At 35.8% G+C, this 19651-nt stretch overlaps 2 protein-coding genes across 2 annotated transcripts; one reads left to right on the top strand and one right to left on the bottom strand.

Annotated features, from left to right (window-relative positions):
- Positions 424 to 2876, bottom strand: LOC109210290 (F-box protein At2g02240-like). Its single transcript, XM_019373695.1, has 3 exons — positions 2534 to 2876; positions 1235 to 1353; positions 424 to 1158 (listed from the first exon to the last, which is right to left on the bottom strand). The coding sequence occupies exons 1-3, from the start codon at positions 2792 to 2794 to the stop codon at positions 753 to 755; spliced, it is 786 nt and encodes a 261-aa protein (XP_019229240.1). The 5' UTR covers positions 2795 to 2876; the 3' UTR covers positions 424 to 752.
- LOC109210283 (actin cytoskeleton-regulatory complex protein pan1-like) lies at positions 4662 to 19101 on the top strand. Its single transcript, XM_019373685.1, has 14 exons — positions 4662 to 5160; positions 6609 to 7728; positions 9870 to 10088; positions 14090 to 14316; positions 15041 to 15115; positions 15367 to 15438; positions 15516 to 15614; positions 15767 to 15835; positions 15911 to 16025; positions 16793 to 16861; positions 16974 to 17316; positions 17402 to 17443; positions 17608 to 17725; positions 17883 to 19101. Exons 1-14 carry the CDS (start codon positions 5041 to 5043, stop codon positions 18780 to 18782), a joined length of 3588 nt encoding a protein of 1195 aa, XP_019229230.1. The 5' UTR covers positions 4662 to 5040; the 3' UTR covers positions 18783 to 19101.

Genomic DNA, 19651 nt, shown 5'->3' with positions numbered 1-19651 from the left:
CAAAAGATAAACTAGTAAGTCCCTCCATAATTTTGCCCTAAATTGACCTCCAGCACTTAGTCCTCAAAGCTCAAGTGCTGCATTTCGACTTAATTTATGCAGCCTTGCATAATCAGAAGCAGCCCCGGGTGGATATTAGAAACCACACAGAGGGACATGTTAGAGAAACGTGTTCATTCGAGTCAATATGGAGAATCTACAGAGGAAAATATGAGTTAATATGTCCCTAGCCAAATGAACTTTAGGAATTGAACCAACAGTCATTTAAGATCATCAAATTACATGGAACTTGATCTCCTCTCTTTCTTGAAAATGCTAGATAAACAAATTTATAGAACAAATATATTGGCAGCAGGAGCTGGCACAAGGAGTGTAAGTCGAGGCATAAAAGGGAAGAGTGCAAGTCAATGCATAACTTCATGGTTTCCTACAATAACCTGATTTAACTTTCATTCTAGCATAGAGAAGGTTAAGCCATTCCCAAAATTGCGGGGAGTAAAAAGAGTTGAACATAACAGAGTGCAGAAGTTGATGCTATAAACAGGTGGCATATTTCATTTACAATCATACTAAGATATTGAAGTTTTAACACACATCTGCCAACTCGGTATTGTACATTAACATAGTGAATCAACTATATGGATAACTCGAGTTTGACCATTTTGTGAGAAGGGCCATATTTAGAAGAATTTTGAATCAATCCAGAAAAGAGCGACTCTTAGCAAGGCATGGTAAGAGGATTCTTCTCTTCTTCATTCTGGTCGAAACTCCATTCCTTGAACAATGAGGCCACCTTTCGCAAAGAGACGCCTAATCTCCATCAATCTCGCTTCAACATCTCCATCTTCTCCAGCATCATTGAAAAATTTTCCCATTTCTGTTTCCATCCATCCATCAACCCTTCTCTTGGATCGCTTCTCACTAGGTCCTTCTTGTCTCGAAAGACTAACAACACTAGCTCGTTCCTCAGCTTCATTGTTACTCTCACAACCAACAAATCTAACAAATGCATTAGCAGTTTCAAGGCCATAAAATCCGTCTGCCAATTTGAACACTAGATAAACAGCATATTTGGTTCTTTTTGACAGTATTCGAGTTTCAATCTTGCCTCGCATATCAAGCCAACAAACAAACCGAAGATTAGCCACTTCTGAGAATCTGCAAAAAATGTAGGTATTTAATTTAAGCACTTTCTTTCTTAATTACACAGGAAAGAACAGACAAAATATAAAACCTGGAGTCTACGTGAGATGACCATTCCCAATAATGTGGTGTATCACCCCATGATATAACAAGCTCCCTTGCTGCAAGCATAAAACATTTCTTCCCAGTCTTCTTATCCAATGAAAAACTCTATTTAACAGATCAAACAATAGATACACAACATGTCAGGAATAAAGAAAAAGGAAAAAAGGTCCTAGACTAAATCTAACTGCATGAAAGGGAGTCCAGGACCCAGACCACCAAACACCCCTTATGGACGGGTCAGGTCGGTCTCTGGCCTATTCTTCCCAGGTCGGGCTGGGACAGTCACGGGCCGACCCTGCCCAACTTGACATGACTAGCTACAAGCGCCTGCCCTTTCCACCCATACACTGTACACATCCATATAATTTAGGGCCCCTTTTCATTGACAATTAGCTGAAGTTTTCTTGTATCCGTGATAATAACCACATTTACACCTAAAAGAAGAACTTAAAAAGGAAACAAATTGATATACCTTTGATCCCTTAGTTATTATTGAATAAAGATTGTGGTTCTTGTGTTATCTAATTAAACACCACTAATCCTTTAGTTAAATAAATTCACACTTCAAGTCCATTTCCAAGAAATCTAACTTTGATTGTGAATACCATGTCATATGTCAAGCGAGAATTACTCTAGAAAATATTTTTCATGTTGTGAACCTTGTAAAACTGTATCAATGTAAAACTGTATCAATCTCGGAAAAACATCATTAGAAGTACTAATACAAACACATAAGTAGTATATTACACGATAATCACAAAGCTCATCGCTTAACAATCCGGCAAAACATGAGACCAAAATAATAGCAGTACATTTTTAATCTATTACATATTTTATTGAATATTGATCAGATTTCATAAACCAAAAATTATTTAAGAGCTTAACTTCTATGCACTGATGGTATGAAAATTATTTACACAATCAGGCCACTTGAAAGGTAATTACAAGTAATTTTATTTAATAGCATTAATTAGTAACCTAAAATAAATGATAAATAATATTCTATAACAGGTTAAATTATACTAGAATGAAATTCCATTACATCTTTAATATATAACTTAAATCCTTATTACTCCATCTATTTAAATTATAACTCCTTTCTAAATTTAACAATACTCTTATAGCAAGAGAAATCTTTCATTTCTTTTATGGTCAGTTAAATAGGTTCATGTAAATTGAAACGAACAAAGTAATTACTCAGTAACTGAGGGATTAAAAACACAATCTTTTCTTAAAACACCAAACAAAGCAAAACACACACACAAAAAAAAGGTTAGATAGTCACCAGTTTGCCGCCATCAGTGAGAATTGGGGAGTCACACAAACTAAAATAAAGCTCTTTTTTGGTAGGAGAAACCAAAAATGAGTTTGATCTAGAAATAATATGTTGATACTCAGAGGGCAAAAATTTCTCCCAAACGACGTCGGATTCAGCGGCAGACTTGAATCCTCGTGAGATAGCTGAGGAAGTAGCAGCATCTTTGGGAGAAGTGAAGGAGAGAATCTCCGATATGCAACCTTCAGGTAATAAACGAAAATAATCCATCGGAAAAATCAATTGACTAAAGTTGCTGAATTTGGACGGTTTATATAGAAAACGACGTACCTACTTTGCACGTTGTTTTGTTCGTCTTAAGGCGTTATTTGGATATACATTATTGGAACAGCCGAACAACTTACACCTTGTTTGGATGGTTGTTTCCAATCGTTTTGTATTGTATTGTATTGTTACTTCAGATACAATATTTGTTTTGATTGTTAATATAAAACCGATTGTATCGTATTGTTAAATCCATTGTTCTGGAATAATGTAAAGCCCCAATTTATGAAACAACCAAATCGGTGTGGTGGGATTGTTCCGTATTTTTCTTTTCAATTACGCCAACATTTATTATTCTATATTTCAATTTTACCCTTTACCCTATTATTTATATTATATTTCACCCAACTACGTACTTTGTCTCCATCCTTCTGCCGTGCATTTTTTTGGTTAGTTTTCCCTCTCTTTTCTTGTGTATTTTTATTTAATCTATGATCTTTGCGAATTTTTTGCCGATTTTAATTACATATATAATTTACTTAGGTTTCTGCCATTCCAAACTATATGTACTTCTTTTCCCAATGACCATAATTTTAATTCTCCTTATCCTGTTACAACTATATCTAATTTTTGAGACTTTTTTTTTTTGTGTGTGAAGTAAGTTTTTCTATATGTCCTGGTGATATAAATTATCAAGTTAATATCATGGTTTAAAGTTTTTACCAAGCAATGTTTTAAAAGGCAGGTGCGTAAGGCGAGGCATTTTATCTCTGACGAGGCGAGGCGTAAGCCTTGAAACGTGGGGCCTAAGTCCCACGGATCTTTAAATTTTATTAATTTTAAGATAGTATAAAATAAAAAATAATTATAAAAATTATATTAAAATCACAAAATTATAACAAATAATCTATTTAAAACATTTATAATTTAAAATTCAACTATGAATAATACGAAGTATAACATATATCATAATATGCAAATTAGCTGCAACGTCGTTACAACTCAAACATCAAAAGTAATGTATTTGATACGAAATCTTATATGTATCTCTTAAGGAGTAATGAATGTTGAAAGAAATTCGATATTATAATTTGATATTTTTCTTAAAATACTCCTTTTATTTAATATGTTTTCTATTTGAAAGAGAAATTATATAAATACACAATTCACAATTTAAATATGATAACTAGTTATTTATAAATAGTTACTAGCTAATACTGAGCTACTAAATTAATAAGTATTGTATATCGTAAACGTGAAAAATAATATTTAGAAAAATAATTATAAAAATATTATAGACTATTATATAGTAAAGACATAACAAAAGTTAATAAATAAATACTTTTTAAATGAAAGATTTATTTAAAATTAACTATCATAGCAGTGTTAGTGGATAACGTGCAATAATTATTATTTTAATTATGACATGAAATACTCTCAACTTAATGATTTATGAGTAAGAAACAAGTAATTTTGAATAGTCAACAATTTATTAAGAAAATTTGAATATTTATAAGGTTAGTTACATACAATTGCATAAAGTTTTATTAGGTGAGCCCAGTACGCTGGGCGTTGGGCCTGTTCGGGGCGTAAGCCCCGCTGCCTGAGGCGTAAGTCTCACGGAACTAAACACCACACATAAGCCCATTAGCGTTTTACGAGTGCTCCGCCCTGAGCGAGTCCCAATTCTACCTTTTAAAATAGAGATTTTGACATCAATTTGTTGCTAATTGCAATTTATCGTCCTAATTATACCTTTTAAAACAGAGATTTTAACTTCAATTTGTTGCTAATTGCAACTTATAAAACACATTCGCCGACGCGACTTATACATCCTTAAGTTTATAACGCTACATATAAATCGCATTTCAGTTGAGACTTATGAGTCACATTAACGAAGAGAGATTACCACGGTAAAGGCTACTTTGTGTCGGGGAAAAAAAAATTCTACTATGTGCTGTGTGCTGTACGAAGCACAAAACCCATTAAAACTTGTGACATCACCTTTCTCGAATTGTCACTACCAATCCAAATCATCCTCAATCCTCCGCCTATCGATCCCACCACTGCCCACTACCCCCCGGCCCCCGCTCTTCCCGGCGGCGAATCACGTTGGATCTTCTTAAACCTCTCAAATTCTCTGCCCTAATTCACTATCACAATTCCTAATGAATCCGTAACGAGTCGCTTACTCACAGATCTAATTCAAATTTGTTAAAACCAATTGAATCAATTTGGATCAAAGTCCGAATATGGATCAATTCGAGGCTTATTTTCGGAGAGCAGATTTGGATCAGGATGGTCGGATCAGCGGCGCTGAGGCTGTTGCCTTTTTTCAAGCCTCCAATTTGCCCAAACCGCTTCTTGCTCAGGTTCCCTCCATTTCTCTACTCCCCTCTTCTTTTGTATATCCACTACTTCTGAGGACAAGAAAGGAAATTGATCCTAGTTTTTGATGGATTACTAATTTATCACAATTCTGTTAGCTGGTTCTATCGTACGAGTCGTTTATCTGTGATTTGAATTGTTCTAAGTCCAGTTGCTACTATTACTTGTTAAACCATGTTTGGTTCGAATCCGGCTACAACATTCAGTGGGAGCATTATTGATCGAGATGCAAGCTAGCTGGTTTGGGCACAATTATTAAATTAAAGAAAAAAGATTGTTAATCCAAATCTGCTTTAGTTTTTAGAATTCCTTGTTAAGTATTGATTGGGTTAGGAATTTAACTATATGGCTAAGAAGGAAGATTCAGAGTGTTTGTCACAGCCGATATCAGCTGGAGGCTGTTTTTTCAATTTACAAGTGAAAGATTCAACCTCTATTAGCTTCGATTTACGCTTATCTTTTTGCGCACCATTTCTTCCTCCGACGCAGTAGTTCCAGAAATTGCATACTTAGTTTCTACCTTCATTCATGGCAATGTTCTTTATCAAAGCACAACATTTCACTCACGTGATAAGACATGTTCTTCACATGCCTAATCTGCCTACATATGGATGTTGTTATGCATCACTTGTCATTGCAATGACATGCCTTTCTACCTCTTCTTCTGTCACTTCATTTATTGTCTATGATTACCTGTTCGATGTGCTAGCTGCTGTGGACTGGGCTCGAAGCATTTCAGTCAGTTGAGCTTGCAAACTCGTTGCAATGCAGCAGAAAAGGGGTGGAAAGACATGGTTAGGTTCAGCAAAAAAAAAAGAGAGGAGAAACTTGCAATTGTTGCGTTAGATGAATATTTAGGAACTCAACAAAAACAATCTTAAAATGAGTAGCAGATATGAGATACCTGAAAAGTTTATTTAACGAGTAATGGCTATGCGGATTATAATTTTGGAAACCTCCACTTTATGTGTTGTAATACAACAAGGTGAATAGCTGTCTGGTAACTTAGAAAAGAAGATAGTCTGTTGTAGAGTTGAAATATAAAACTATAATTACCACTAAAATGTGTTAGAGCCACTGGAGAATGTAAAAGAAGTTGCAGCTTTATCAAAATATGTAAAGAACTTGCAGATAGCTTTGTGGTTCAGGCTGTGAGAGTGGTAAGGCTCAGACATTACTGTTGTTGATATTTGATTAAGTAGTGCAACAACAGTTATGATGCTTGCCAGAAGACAGCTCTAAAAACAGATTTCAAGATAATCGAGATATGGAAGAAGCTTTTAGTTCGTAAATAGTCTGTGTGCAACTCCTGTTGGATGTCTGGATCTATCAATTAACTCGTGTCTTCTCACTAGCTCTTGTAAAATGTCTGGATCTATCAACTTCCTAGTGTTTCTCATTATATTTCATGTTCTCTTTCGCTTTTATGCAGATATGGACATATGTTGATCAAAGTCATACTGGTTTTCTTAGCCGCCAAGAATTTTTCAACTATCTTAAGCTTGTTACAGTGGCGCAAAAACGAGAGTTGACCCCTGAAATAGTGAAAGCTGCACTATATACCCCAGCTTCAGCTAAAATTCCTCCGCCCCAAATAAACCTTGCAGCCATACCAGGTCCTCGTCCAGCGAATAATGTTGGTTCTGCAGTCCCTTCAGTCAGCGGTGCTGCAGTGCCTCCAGTCAGTGGCGCTGCTCCAATAACAGCACCAAGTATTGGCGTTAGGGGTCAACAGGGCTTTCCAGCTCAGCAAAGCCAGTACGTGAGGCCTCCTCGACCACCCATTCCGAGCTCCACTTTTCAGTCTCAACCAGGTGTTTCTGGTCAAGGAATGGCAGGTGCAGGTACCATGGCAGGTTTTAGTCCTGCCAATTCCTCTGGTTGGCTTGCTGGTAATGGTGGCTCCCAAGCAGCTGTTACTTCCCAAGCTCCTAATGTAGGTATCAGTTCTAGAAGTCAAGATGGATTTCATCATGCTTCTCCACAGCAGAACCAAAAAAAGACCACTTATTCGGCACTACCAGGTTCATCTAAATTAAATGATGCAACTCTGCGTGGTAACCAGCCAGATGCAAAGGACTCTAAAGCTGTTCCAGTCTCAGGAAATGGATTTGCATCTGACTCGCCTTTTGGAGATGCCTTTTCAGTTGCATCAGTTCAACCAAAACAAAACTCTGCACCAAGTATATCTTCTGCTAGCAGCTTACCAGTCTCACCATCCATCATCAATGCATCTGCGGGGCTCCAACATCCAGTAAAGGCCCACTCAGTCAATCCACGAGTTGCACTTCCACAGCAACCAGTAAACCAGCATCAGCAAGCTCAGTTGACCGGGAGACCAAACCAACAGGTCTTAGTGCCAAGCTCTGCTGCAAATCCTAATGCAGCTGGAAATTCTCTGTCTGGTCAGTCTCAGCTTCCTTGGCCAAGAATGACTCGGTCTGATTATCAGAAGTACAGCAAAGTATTTATGGCTGTGGACACGGACAGGGATGGAAAAATTACTGGCCAGGAGGCAAGGAACCTGTTTCTGAGTTGGAAGTTGCCTCGAGGTGTGACTGGTTTACTGCAATACTGCCTTGATCTAGTTATGAAATACCATGTTCCTTCTGGTTGTTTTCATTCTAAGATAGATCATAGATATTATATTTGGTATGTCAAATATCTATTGCTCGTTTCCTAACCATCAACTGAATGTGTTATATATCCTTTTGTCATTAAATGACTTGGGACATCAAATAATTGTTGCTGTTCTTGCAGTTAGAAGCCTTAGATTTTGATGATTGGGGCTCTGGGACATGGAATGATCTCTGGTAGCTTGTAAATTTTAGAAAGTTGCTCTATGAGTTCTGTTCTGTTTGTTTCTTCTTTTTGGGAAGCGCAAGCCCTTAAAGCCCCTTAATCTTCTAGAACATGCTATTTTCCCTTCCACTCTGGCAGCTGTGTTATTCCACCATTCCATAGCTTCATGTTTAGTCTCTTCGTACAACTCTAAAAGTTGAGGTTGAAGTAGGAGATAGTTGGGTAGCCTTGGAGCTCTTAGTTTATTAACTAGAAATAGACATTGACTATGTAAGTGTTGCTTGATACACTTATTTTTACTTAAATTTTAATTAGCTAGACACTTGAGAGCTCAGTGGGTTTGTTAGATTCCAATTAAAAACTGTGCAAATGTCAAATGAAGCAGGTAAAAGATTGATATCATCTACTTTGGTGTACATTTACAGGTTTTTGTAAAATTGGTTACTTCTTATGAACTCTAATTCCTTATTTTGAAGATCTTAAACCATATACATTATCTAGTTAATCATGATTTCTCCCTCTGAAATTGGGTATTTGAAGTACTTCTAATTGATACTCCATATTAATCAAAATAGAGCAATTAGGTATCACTAAATCTAGACAGTAATCACCCAATTTAGAAGCCAATAAGTTTTTGTGGCTATAAGACAAAAGTAGTTCACTTTTGTAATTATGATATGATTGTTACTTCACTTGGCAAGTTCTTGCATTTAAAGGGTTGCAAAAAAATATTCTGCCAATATTAGTTAGTTTTAGGAGTTTTCTTTTGCTCTGTTGATGAAGTTCAACATCAATAGTTAGTTGTATACTGCTCCTACCGTCCAATTTTAGTTGTGTAAGATTGAACCATTCAAATATTTGAGCTGCCGATACTTGTCTGTTATTGTCTTATATATTTCTTTTCTTGGGATAGAAGAAAACAATGTTGTGCTTTGTCAACGAAGTAGATTGTGTTGGAGTGTTAAAAATTTAAGTTGATGATTGGTCATGTATATACTCCATCAGCGTTTTCTAAAGTTGAACTGATGAATAATTTAAGTTGCTGATATTTTTGAATTGTTGACTTGTATACAATTTTTTTCTAGAGATAGACAAAAACATTGTTGTGCTTTGTGAACGAAGTGGGCTGTGTCGGAGCATTGAAAATTTCGAGTTGTTGATGATTATCAGTGGTTTATATTACAGACAACTTGATGTAACACACAATGCTGAACCCGCAACAGCAAAAGAAGTTGGGATTTTCTTTATCATAGGATGATATGGGGGCTTGAGGGTGTTTGACTTGACATTTAAGGAACGTTAAAAACCTTTATATCGTGTCTAATATTCAGATTGTTTAGTAGTCTGAAATTTACTACAGCTACCTCTATTACCGTAACACTCTTATAAACATAAGTTATGAAATTCTTGGTAAGGTAATATTGCAGCAGACTAGTTGACTAAGAAGATGGATTTCATCACCAAGCACACTTCTTGCCGGCCCTAATCTTTTCTTACTTATAAGGGCTTTGCCTCTTAGATTCTTAGGCTTCTGGAGACTTTAGTTTTTATTCAAACATCTAGTAGCTTTGCTTAAAATTTGGGATATGGTGGGGACTCTTTACCTCTTAATAGTTCTGGTAGAGCGCATTGTGTTATGTTTCGTCGGGGTTATGCACTTCATACATTCATCAGGCAACAATTTTCTTACAGGCATTTTATTTGCCATGAAGTCATGCGAGCTTTGTTATTCGTCCTTCAAGACATTGTTGTGCTGTGTATTATGACCTGTGGGTCTGTGGCATTGCATCTTTCTTGTCCCTGAGATCTCATGTATAATTTTCTTTCTGTCGCCAAGCTGTTGGTCTTTTGGTCCTTTGAGGCAATAATATGGTATGCTTTTGTTTGTCAGAGGTGCTGAAACAGGTGTGGGATTTATCTGATCAAGACAATGACAGCATGCTGTCTTTAAGGGAATTCTGCATTGCTCTATACCTGATGGAGAGACACAGGGAAGGTCGCCCTCTTCCTTCAGTCCTTCCGACCAATCTTATTTTTGACGAGCCATTATTGCCTGCTTCTGGTCAGCCTACTCCATCACATGGTGCTGTTGCTTGGAGACATACACCAGGTAAATTTATTTCCTCCCATTTATAATATTTACTAGTCTCTCTGTTGCACGTTTATCTCATATCATTGTTGTAAAATTTGTATTTGTAAAATACTGAATTTTTATCATATGCATTCTTAAAAAAAGATTCTGTGAGTGATAAGGGCATTTGGACACACATTATTTGCAATTCAATGTTTATTTTACAATTTTATCGATTATTTAATTTTAATTTTAAATAAAAAAATTTGAACCAAAAAGTTCTGTTTGAGTATCTCAAAGGATGTAATGTTTCACTCACAAAAGTTCTAACTTCTTCTCTAAGTGAAATTCATGTCAAACACAATTTCAACTTCAAATTTAACTAAAAATACTAACTTTTCAAACTTCAACCAAATATTGTCCAAACAGAATCATTTAAAATGAATAAGTAATCAATATCTACAGTTAACAATCGTAAAATGAATTTCTTTTTTGTTGGTTTACATTATTTTTTCTTCCAAATATTAAAAGATACTTCAAAACTTTAATATATGTATCGTCAAACTATTAGGAGTATTATTGTTTATGAAAGAAAAGGCTAAATGCGAAAAACAGGGAACTGACTCAATGATGACACAATCGGTATAAGTGCAAATTTTCCTTCACTTTGCATTTGTTTCTTTTTTCTTTTTTCTCAAGCTTCCTTTCTTTTTTTTGCTTTTTGAATTTTGACAGCTATGAGCAAAATATTACTCCCTGTCATTCCTCCAGCCTTGGAAAAAAATAAGAAAGAACTTTAGTTTATAGTATGAAGTTTTCAGTGTCATACAATAACCAAAAAAAAATATAAATAGAACTCATAAAATTATGCATAAAAATTGTCAAGAAATGAATTGCAGTTCAAAGAAAGACTAAATTTTTTTCCCTGAACGACTAAAGTATTGCAATTCAAAATCAAAACTACCGCATTCTCCCCTCAAATTGGAACAAATACTTTCCTAACTCTTCAATAGACCTTTAAAGTTATTTATCAAGTCGATAAATGTATCTTACCTCAAGAAGATAAATATAGATCGAATGGTTCTTCCTTGAGCTCTACTGCCTCTTTCTGACCAAAATAGTAGTGACTCAGTGGCAGAATATAATCAATATGTTGCTATGAAACGACGTCTACGTTCCCACCGCCACTTGCATAAATATTGTCGCTAAACATGTCGTAGAAAATTTAAAAAAATGATCTAAAATAGTAAAATTGTGCAAGAGAATTTTAATGAAAAATATGAAAAGAATGTAGGTGATGCGTTTCAAGAAAACTATCTTGAGGATAGTAATTTTCCACTCTATGCAAATGGTTTAATGAAAATTCGATAGCCAGGCTACATGCCTGCTAAAGAAATTAAAGTTGCACTATTTAATCTATCACAAAAACTCAACCCCAAAAAAAAAAAATGAATTTTAGAATTGGAATATAGGATTTCAGAAAGAAGAATGAAAATATTTTTCAAAATTAGTAGAAGGAAAATTTCACAGAATGTGTATAAGAAGAAATACTATTGCCTATTGTTGAAATCAGTAAGACGTTACACATGACGTATATTCAAATCACTAAGAAGAAGTACTATGACCTACTGTTGAAATTAGTTTACGTTGGATTAAGTTTGCCTAATAATGAAATCATTCGGATTCTTTTCTCATAGTATATTTTATTTACTTCAAATGGGAGCCTTTAAATAGATAAGACATTTAGTTTTTAAAAGTTATTTTGGTAATCTGAAGGAACACAACCATTCAAATCAAGGCATTAATTTTTTTTATAGTAGTTCTTTCGTAACGGCCAAATAATTTGTTTAAAATTAGTTACTAATGAAAGAACACAACTATTTAGAAAAGACACTATATACATTAATATTTTCCTGGTATTTCTTTAACTGTTATTATTAAATATAAATATATATATTATTAAGGGTATTTTAGTAATTCAACTTTTTTGTTTTGGGCTTCCCACTTTTAACATAGTATAGATATAGATAGATAGATTATGCATGACTCATGACCGGTTGTGCACATATATGTGTGGGTAACATATTTATTAGCAAATAGAGCAGCTGATGCTTTGTTTTGTATTATATTTAAGTATATAATATCCCACATGCAGTATATACATGCATCTAAAGGGGTTTATAAAGGTCTTGAGTAACTCCATCCATAGCCTTAGGTTTCGGACCGGATATTTAGTCTCTTTCACATGATATCATAGTTAAACCTTTGGTAGACCCATTCTCATACTCGTTAGTCCGCATTAAAGTCCTTATAAAAAAGTCTGCATTCAAGTCATAGCGTGAAGCCCAAAAATCAAGTTACAAGTGCCGAGGGTGCTGAGCTGTGTATAATATCCCACATCTTATATACGGGCATCCGAAGTGGTTTATAGAGGTCTTGCGCCAATCAGCCATATCTTTAAGGTTTTGAGTTGGATGCTTCTCCGCATAAAGCATTATAAGCAGTTCATCTAGTGATAACTTTGTATACGGAATGTGCCCAATTCACGATTTATGAAAACTCTAATTACAAAATACGAGTAGCTGTATTTTGGTCAGTAATAGTATTATTTGGTTTTGGAGAAACTATTTTTGAGGCTAACATTTACTCGAGAGCATGTCAAAAAATATCTCCATATATGTGGAAGTTCTCGTCCTCATGATCAGAATCTGGGTTGCTATAACATTCGTATAGAACTACATGATGAGGTCGGCTAGTTGAAGCAATATTTTATTCTATATTCATATTGAGTATCTCTTAGCTAGTTAACCATTTTAGCTCCAGCCTCTCTTTCTCGGGTCCCTTATCAATAAGCTTCTTTCTGGAGTCTTAAATGGACCACATCATCCAAAATGATGTAGTTATGTTTTTTATAATAATTATGGATTAGAACATATAAAAACATCCATACTACTGTTGGTTATATCATAATTTTGGTTTAAATTTGTCTGGGCAATACTCCCTTGTAAACTTCCTCTATCAAATTAAGTTAGTCCTTGTTCCTTTTTGGTCTTTCTTGAAAAGTAAGTGCTATTACTTCTATTGTTTGGAACCTCATGTGGCATCTCTTCAGCTAACTACGCTGTTGTTTTACATTCCAGATTGTTTTTGTAGATTCAATTACACCTCATTCAAAGATTTTACGTTTTAGCTCTCTGTAGGATAAAATGGTTTAGAGTCAGGAGCATCATCAAGAATATTATGTGTAGAATATTCTGAATGACTATAATATATCACAAAATATTCTTAATAATTAGTATTCCCTTCGTCCCAATTTATGTGGCATTGACTTGGCATGATATTAAGAAAGAAAGAAAGAAAGATTTTTGAAACTTGTCTAAAATAAGCCATACACGTTTATGTGGCTATAAATCATCTCACTAAGGGTAAAATGAGAAATTTAAAATTAACTTGTTTCTAAATAAAGGTGACACTATATTTGGGACAGACTAGAAAAGAAAATGTCTCACATTGGCTGAGGGAGTATATGTTATTCTTGAAAAGTTAACAGAATCATTAAGAATATCATTTACTAGTATATTCTTAAATGATTGTTTCATAATACCAAGATCTCAACTTTTTATATTTTTGTAATAAGAAGAGTGTTGTCCCTCTTTTCTTCTCCCTTTTGCACAATTAATTGGGACTAAGGTTGTATATTCCATCGAACAAGTACAAATATTATAGAACTTCTAATTTCTGTTATATTTCATTGTCTTTTCTACTGATTGATGTACAAATGTCTCTGTGTGTGTACATATGCATTTATGTAGTTACAGTTGCTGTTGCTGTACCGTAGCACATAGACAAACAAACCATAAAGCTAGCTATGCTGAAAGTATAGTTTGAACTGAAACAGAAAGTTTTGGCTTTATCACTTCTTTTTGAAGAGAATGCAGCAAATAGAAAGAGAAAATATAGTTTGAACCGAAGCAGAAAGTTTTGGCTTTCCCTCCTGTTTCTTACCTTTTCAGTTAGTCTCATGATTCCTTTTTTTCCAGCTTCCCAGCAAACACAGGGGCCAAGGGGTGCAGGACAGGTGGCTTCTGGTGCTCCTGGGAAGCCTCCACGCCCAGTTCCCATTTTCCAGCCCAATGAAGTTGTGCAGCCTAGTCAACAGAAGCCTAAAGTTCCTGCACTGGAGAAGCATCTTGTTGACCAACTTAGCCAAGAGGAACAGGATGCATTGAACTCTAAGTTCCAGGAAGCAACTGATGCAGAAAAGAAGGTGAAATTAAATTGTTCTTTCAACCTGCTATTTTTGTCCTCTTTACTCTTTATCAGTTCTTCCATTACTTTTGTCATTTTCCATGATTATCCAAATTTAAGTTTCATGAATTGGGTATTCAACTAAACCACTGAGAAAAGGAATGGTAACTTGACAATGGTCTTGAACAGTATGTGTCTACTAGTGAAGTGTGTGACTACAACCAAAGTTGCAAGACTTGCAACAGAATGCAGTTCTCACCGCAGGAAACCTAATATGATTTCCTGGTCTATTCTGTGTTCTTTTATTTCTACACCAGATCTGATATTCTGGAAGACAAATGAATACTTTTCTTTATGAACCAATTGACAAATGGTTTGTATGATGTGTTAAACAACAATTCTACCATTTTTGCTTCAGAATGTGAATTCACGGTCTGGATAGTGTTGTGTCTGGCTTGTCATAATTTCCGTGGTTGATGGTCATCAAAGTTATAGGACTAACTCATGATTATTTCTCAGTGTTTAGAGAACCATGTCCAAAGCATATTTGGTAGTTTCTGAATTATCCTTGGTTGTTAATTTGATGCTATGGAGGATCAAGTGCCGATCTGCATGTTTGCATTTAACTTAATTCTAGTGAAGCCTCTTCTTTTGTCAGTTGATGCTTGCTTACTTCCAAGTGCTTGTAACTGCTAAAAATTATTAATACAATTTTTCTTTACCTCTTTGCTATAATGTTGCAGGTCATGGAATTGGAGAAGGAAATTTTGGACGCTAAAGAAAAGATTCAGTTTTACCATGCAAAGATGCAAGAGCTAGTGAGTGTCGATTCTTTATGCACCTAAAGTTCTATCAATTATATTTAGAGATCTATATATCTATGTGTCTTTCATAATGCTTTAAGCTGAGGGTTAAATCCTTACAAAGTCCTTCACTCTCCTTTTGGTCTGTTCTCTTTGAAGCAGTGAATGTTGAGTATTTGAGTGGTGGCGTGTCTTGTAAGAGCGGTGTATGATTTTAAATTACGATACTGAAATGGTCTGCCTTCCGCTTTTGTTTCTTGTACCAGATTCTATACAAAAGTCGATGTGACAATAGACTAAATGAGATCACTCAAAGAACTTCTGCTGACAAAAGAGAGGTAAAAACTTATCTGAATATAGGAAACCACAGATCTCCAAATATATGCTGTTTAACTTAAAATGGAGAATTTGATAGGTTGAGTTATTGGCTAAAAAGTATGAAGAGAAATACAAGCAGACAGGAGATGTTGCTTCTAAATTGACAATTGAAGAGGCAACTTTTCGGGATATTCAGGTATTTGTGGATTTTTTCGTCAAATGTATTGCTTTAAAGTTAACTTTCGTCTTCTCTTTTTTTTTTTTTTTTTTTTTTTTTTTTTTTTGTAAATCGTGTGAAATTGGCTGAGCTTGCAAATAAGCGTTGTTATGTTGCTGAACCTTTTATAGGAGAAAAAAATGGAGCTATACAAGGAAATTGTTAAAATGGATCAAGATGGCAAGACTGATGGTATCCAGGTTGGTATATTGTTTCACTAATGGATTTGATAGAGATATTAGAACTTTTCTGAATCAGAAGTTTTTCTTTTATAGGATCGTGCTAGCCATATCCAGATGAACCTTGAGGAGCTAGTAAAAGCACTGAATGAACGATGCAAAACTTATGGTTTACGAGCTAAACCAACTACACTGCTTGAGCTTCCATTTGGTAATTGTACAAGTCTTTGTGTACTTTGTTTGATGATATAAGTTTTTATTGGGTTGTCATCTGTTGTATTTTTACTATAAAAAATCTCATAAAGAAGATTGTTTAAAAATATAACTCCAATCCCTTGTTATCTTTTTGTGCTGAGTTGTGATTGACTAAGTTATTGTTCATGAGAAGAATTTTGATAATAAAGAACTGTTTCCTGGAAGAAATTGTGGATCTAGCGGAGATCTTTTTGTTCTTAAAAGTGCCATTTGAGTTTCACTTTTCTTGGCTAATAAATAATGAGCTGGACTTGTGGGCGAAAAGTATTTGCCATGAGGCACTTTAGCTGGTAATTCTCCTTTAACAGAAATTTAAAAGTCACTAGTCAATCTCAAGCTGAAGCCTTTCATTTTTTCAGCCAATTTGAGTGTGCTAGCTTTTGGGACATTAGAAATATCTTGTTGCTGACCTTTATGATGCGGCTCTTTTGGCCAGTAATTCTCTAAAGAAACCTCCAGTTTAAGATACAAGGTCTTCCCTCTTTATACTTATGTCATGTCCATTTAGTTCATGATATGATGCTGATTTTTTCTTTGAGGATCCATGTGTGTTCTCAGTTGGTCAGTGATTTTTAGTGCCAAGTAGGTGGTGCGTGATGTATAACTGGCCATTGTCATAAGTGTCGAATTTGTGTTACCTAAGCTCGACGTGTTTCTAGTTTATAATTTTCATTGGTGTGGTTTCTTTCAAATGCTTTCTCATATTAATTCTAATTTCTGAAGGTTGGCAACCGGGCATCCAAGAGGGTGCTGCAGATTGGGATGAAGAGTGGGATAAGTTTGAAGATGAAGGTATGTTTTCGGAATTCATATTTATTTCTTCTTTGGGTCGCATTTGGACGTGAGGGCTGTATAAATTTATTGAATTCTGCTCACTTTATTTTTGGATCTTTGTCCTTTCCAGGATTCACCTTTGTGAAAGAGCTCACGCTTGATGTGAAAAATGTCATTGCCCCTCCTAAACCAAAGTCTTCATTGGTTCGTGAGAAAGCATCTCCTTTAGATGAGGATGCTGGACAACCATCTGCTGATGCTGACACTGAAGCGAAGGTAGATAAAGTGCCAAACCATGGACAAGCTAGAGAAGTTAGTGACACAGAATCTGCGCATGGACATCAACAAACAGCAAGAAGTCCAACTGATAGTCCATCAAGAAGTAATGCAGTTGAGAGCCCGTCCAAAGAATTCCAAGAGTCTATGTATGGGAAGGATGTCAATTTTGATGGTTCACCTCATGCTGCCCCTAGGTAATGTGGTTCTCTTCTTTTGGCTATTTGGTCTATTATGCTCTCATGTTCTCCAAGTAGAGAATTCTAAGAATTTTCTGTACAGGAAGGACATTGGTTTTGATGGTTCACCCCATGCTGCCCAAAGGTAATGTGGTGGTTTTCTTCTTCTTTTGGGTGATTCAGTAAACCATGTTCTTCTGTTTTCCAATTACGACAACTGTCTAGAATACTCAGTTGTGAGGGGTTCACCTTCTACAAGCTATCATTTCCTAGAAATCTGAATTTCTTTGTTTAAATTTGTGAGTGCAGTGAACGCTGGGGTACTGAATCTGTGTTCTCGGACAAAGGTTTTGATGAATCTGGCTGGGGTACGTTTGACACCAACTTTGACACTGATGCCGCATGGGACCTCAATTCTGTTGCAAAGGTAAATGGATGCATTTTGCATTTTCTTTTTAACTTTTGCATTTACTGTCTAGGCAACCTTCTACTCTTTTGCAGAATTACCATTTCGAGGAATACCTTTGACATTATTTTAAAGCTGATACTCCACATCATATTGCTTAACTTTTTTGTTTATGCAGGATGCGGATCGTGACAATCATAAGGAAGCTTCTCTTTTTGGAGCTGATGACTGGGGCCTAAGCCCTATTAAAACGGGGTCTAAACAGTCTATCGACACGCTCCCGAAGCAAAGTCCATTCTTTGATTCTGTTCCTAGCACCCCAAGTTACAATGCTGGGTTAGACAACACTTTCCCGAAGCAAAGCCCGTTCTTTGATTCTGTTCCTAGCACCCCAAGTTACAATGCTGGGTTCAGTTATTCAGACAACACGTTCCCGAAGCAAAGCCCTTTCTTTGATTCTGTTCCAAGCACCCCAAATTACAACTCCGGGTTCTCTCAGACTGATATGTTCTCGAGGCAAAGTCCCTTCTTTGATTCTGTTCCTGGCACACCAGCTTATAATTCAGGCGGCTCCCCAAATGCAGATAATATGTTCCAGAAAAAGAGTCCATTTGCCTTCGGGGACTCAGTTCCGAGCACACCTATGTACAGTTCCACAAACTCACCTCGAAGATCTAGTGAAGGGTTTGAAGAACACTCGAACAGCTTCTCCAGATTTGATTCCTTCAACATGCAGGATAGTGGCCCCTTTGGCACTCGTGACTCTCTTTCAAGATTTGATTCAATGCGCAGCACCAGAGACTCTGACTATGATCATGGTTCATTCCAGCAGCGGGACTCGTTTGCTAGGTTCGATTCATTTCGCAGCACCGCAGACTCCGACTATAATTTTGGGCAATTTCCTCCTCGTGCGTCACTAACTAGGTTTGATTCCATCAGTAGCACCAGGGACACAGATCATGGTCATGGTTTCCCATCTCTTGATGATGCAGATCCATTTGGGTCAAATGATCCATTTAAGACATCAGTGGAGAGTCAGGCACCAAGGAGAGATTCTGATAGTTGGAAAGCGTTTTAATGGGGGTAATGGAGTACTAGTAGAAGTCATTTTATATTCTATTTCATTTTATCTTTGGCCAGTTTGTTGTTTGTAGGTATTGTGGCTAGATAAAATTTGTGTGCGGCATGAGTTAGCATCGCGATAAGCTGTATTTCCTTGTATTATGCTATTAGCTTGATTTTTTATTTTTTCCCTTGTGAATTTTGACCTAGTCTACCACATTATTTTATCAGACTTGATGGTGCAGAACTTTTGCTGGTTCACCCATATTGAATGTATAAACGTGTATAATGAACATTTTGTTAGTTGGTTTTGGAGAGTTCGTTTGGTTCAGAGAGTGGATTTGTTTCCCAGGAGCTGAGTAATTTTATTTTTTATTTTTGAGTATTTCCAAGTTCGTATTCATTCTTTGGCTTTCTAGCCGTGCACTTTGTGCTGCATTGCTGAACTAAATGGAATTATGGTTGTGTAGACTGGTAGTAAAACAATGAAGTGAATCTATTTTATTTTGTCCCTTATTGTTTACTTTGGGGGTGGGGGTGGGGGGTCGTAGTCTATGGCTTTCCAGCGTAGAATATATGCATTATACATCGGGCCAATTTAATATGTTACATTGCATATTAAATGTGACTTCTTGATTGTGATTGAGAAAGTTTTTACATATATAAGTTTACTTTCTAACTTTTGGGGAATATAAAGTTTATACATATATAAGTTAGGATATCTAATTTGCTTTTCGCTGTCTTGCGGTTTCTTGCCTCTTTTATTTGTTTCTTCATTTTCTATACAAGTAAACACCCTCAGATTACCTCATTGAGGAGAGGCAGTGGGTTTGTTTCCACTTCCCTTCATTGACAGTTGAATCCTCAACCTTATGGTTGATATAG

This window comes from Nicotiana attenuata, chromosome 2 (assembly GCF_001879085.1).
Source record: "Nicotiana attenuata strain UT chromosome 2, NIATTr2, whole genome shotgun sequence".
NCBI lineage: Eukaryota > Viridiplantae > Streptophyta > Magnoliopsida > Solanales > Solanaceae > Nicotiana > Nicotiana attenuata.
This window is presented reverse-complemented; position numbering and strand designations above follow the sequence as displayed.

What these genes read in the sequence shown, in the direction of transcription:
- LOC109210290 (XM_019373695.1), bottom strand. Translation starts at nt 2,794, where the DNA reads ATGGATTATTTTCGTTTATTACCTGAAGGTTGCATATCGGAGATTCTC. An exon ending in TCACTGATGGCGGCAAACTG is followed by an intron (nt 1,354 to 2,533) that starts GTGACTATCTAA and finishes TCTGTTAAATAG; the next exon opens with AGTTTTTCATTGGATAAGAA. An exon ending in TCATCTCACGTAGACTCCAG is followed by an intron (nt 1,159 to 1,234) that starts GTTTTATATTTT and finishes CATTTTTTGCAG; the next exon opens with ATTCTCAGAAGTGGCTAATC.
- LOC109210283 (XM_019373685.1), top strand. Translation starts at nt 5,041, where the DNA reads ATGGATCAATTCGAGGCTTATTTTCGGAGAGCAGATTTGGATCAGGAT. An exon ending in CTTCTGCTGACAAAAGAGAG is followed by an intron (nt 15,439 to 15,515) that starts GTAAAAACTTAT and finishes AGAATTTGATAG; the next exon opens with GTTGAGTTATTGGCTAAAAA. An exon ending in TCACCCCATGCTGCCCAAAG is followed by an intron (nt 17,444 to 17,607) that starts GTAATGTGGTGG and finishes TTGTGAGTGCAG; the next exon opens with TGAACGCTGGGGTACTGAAT.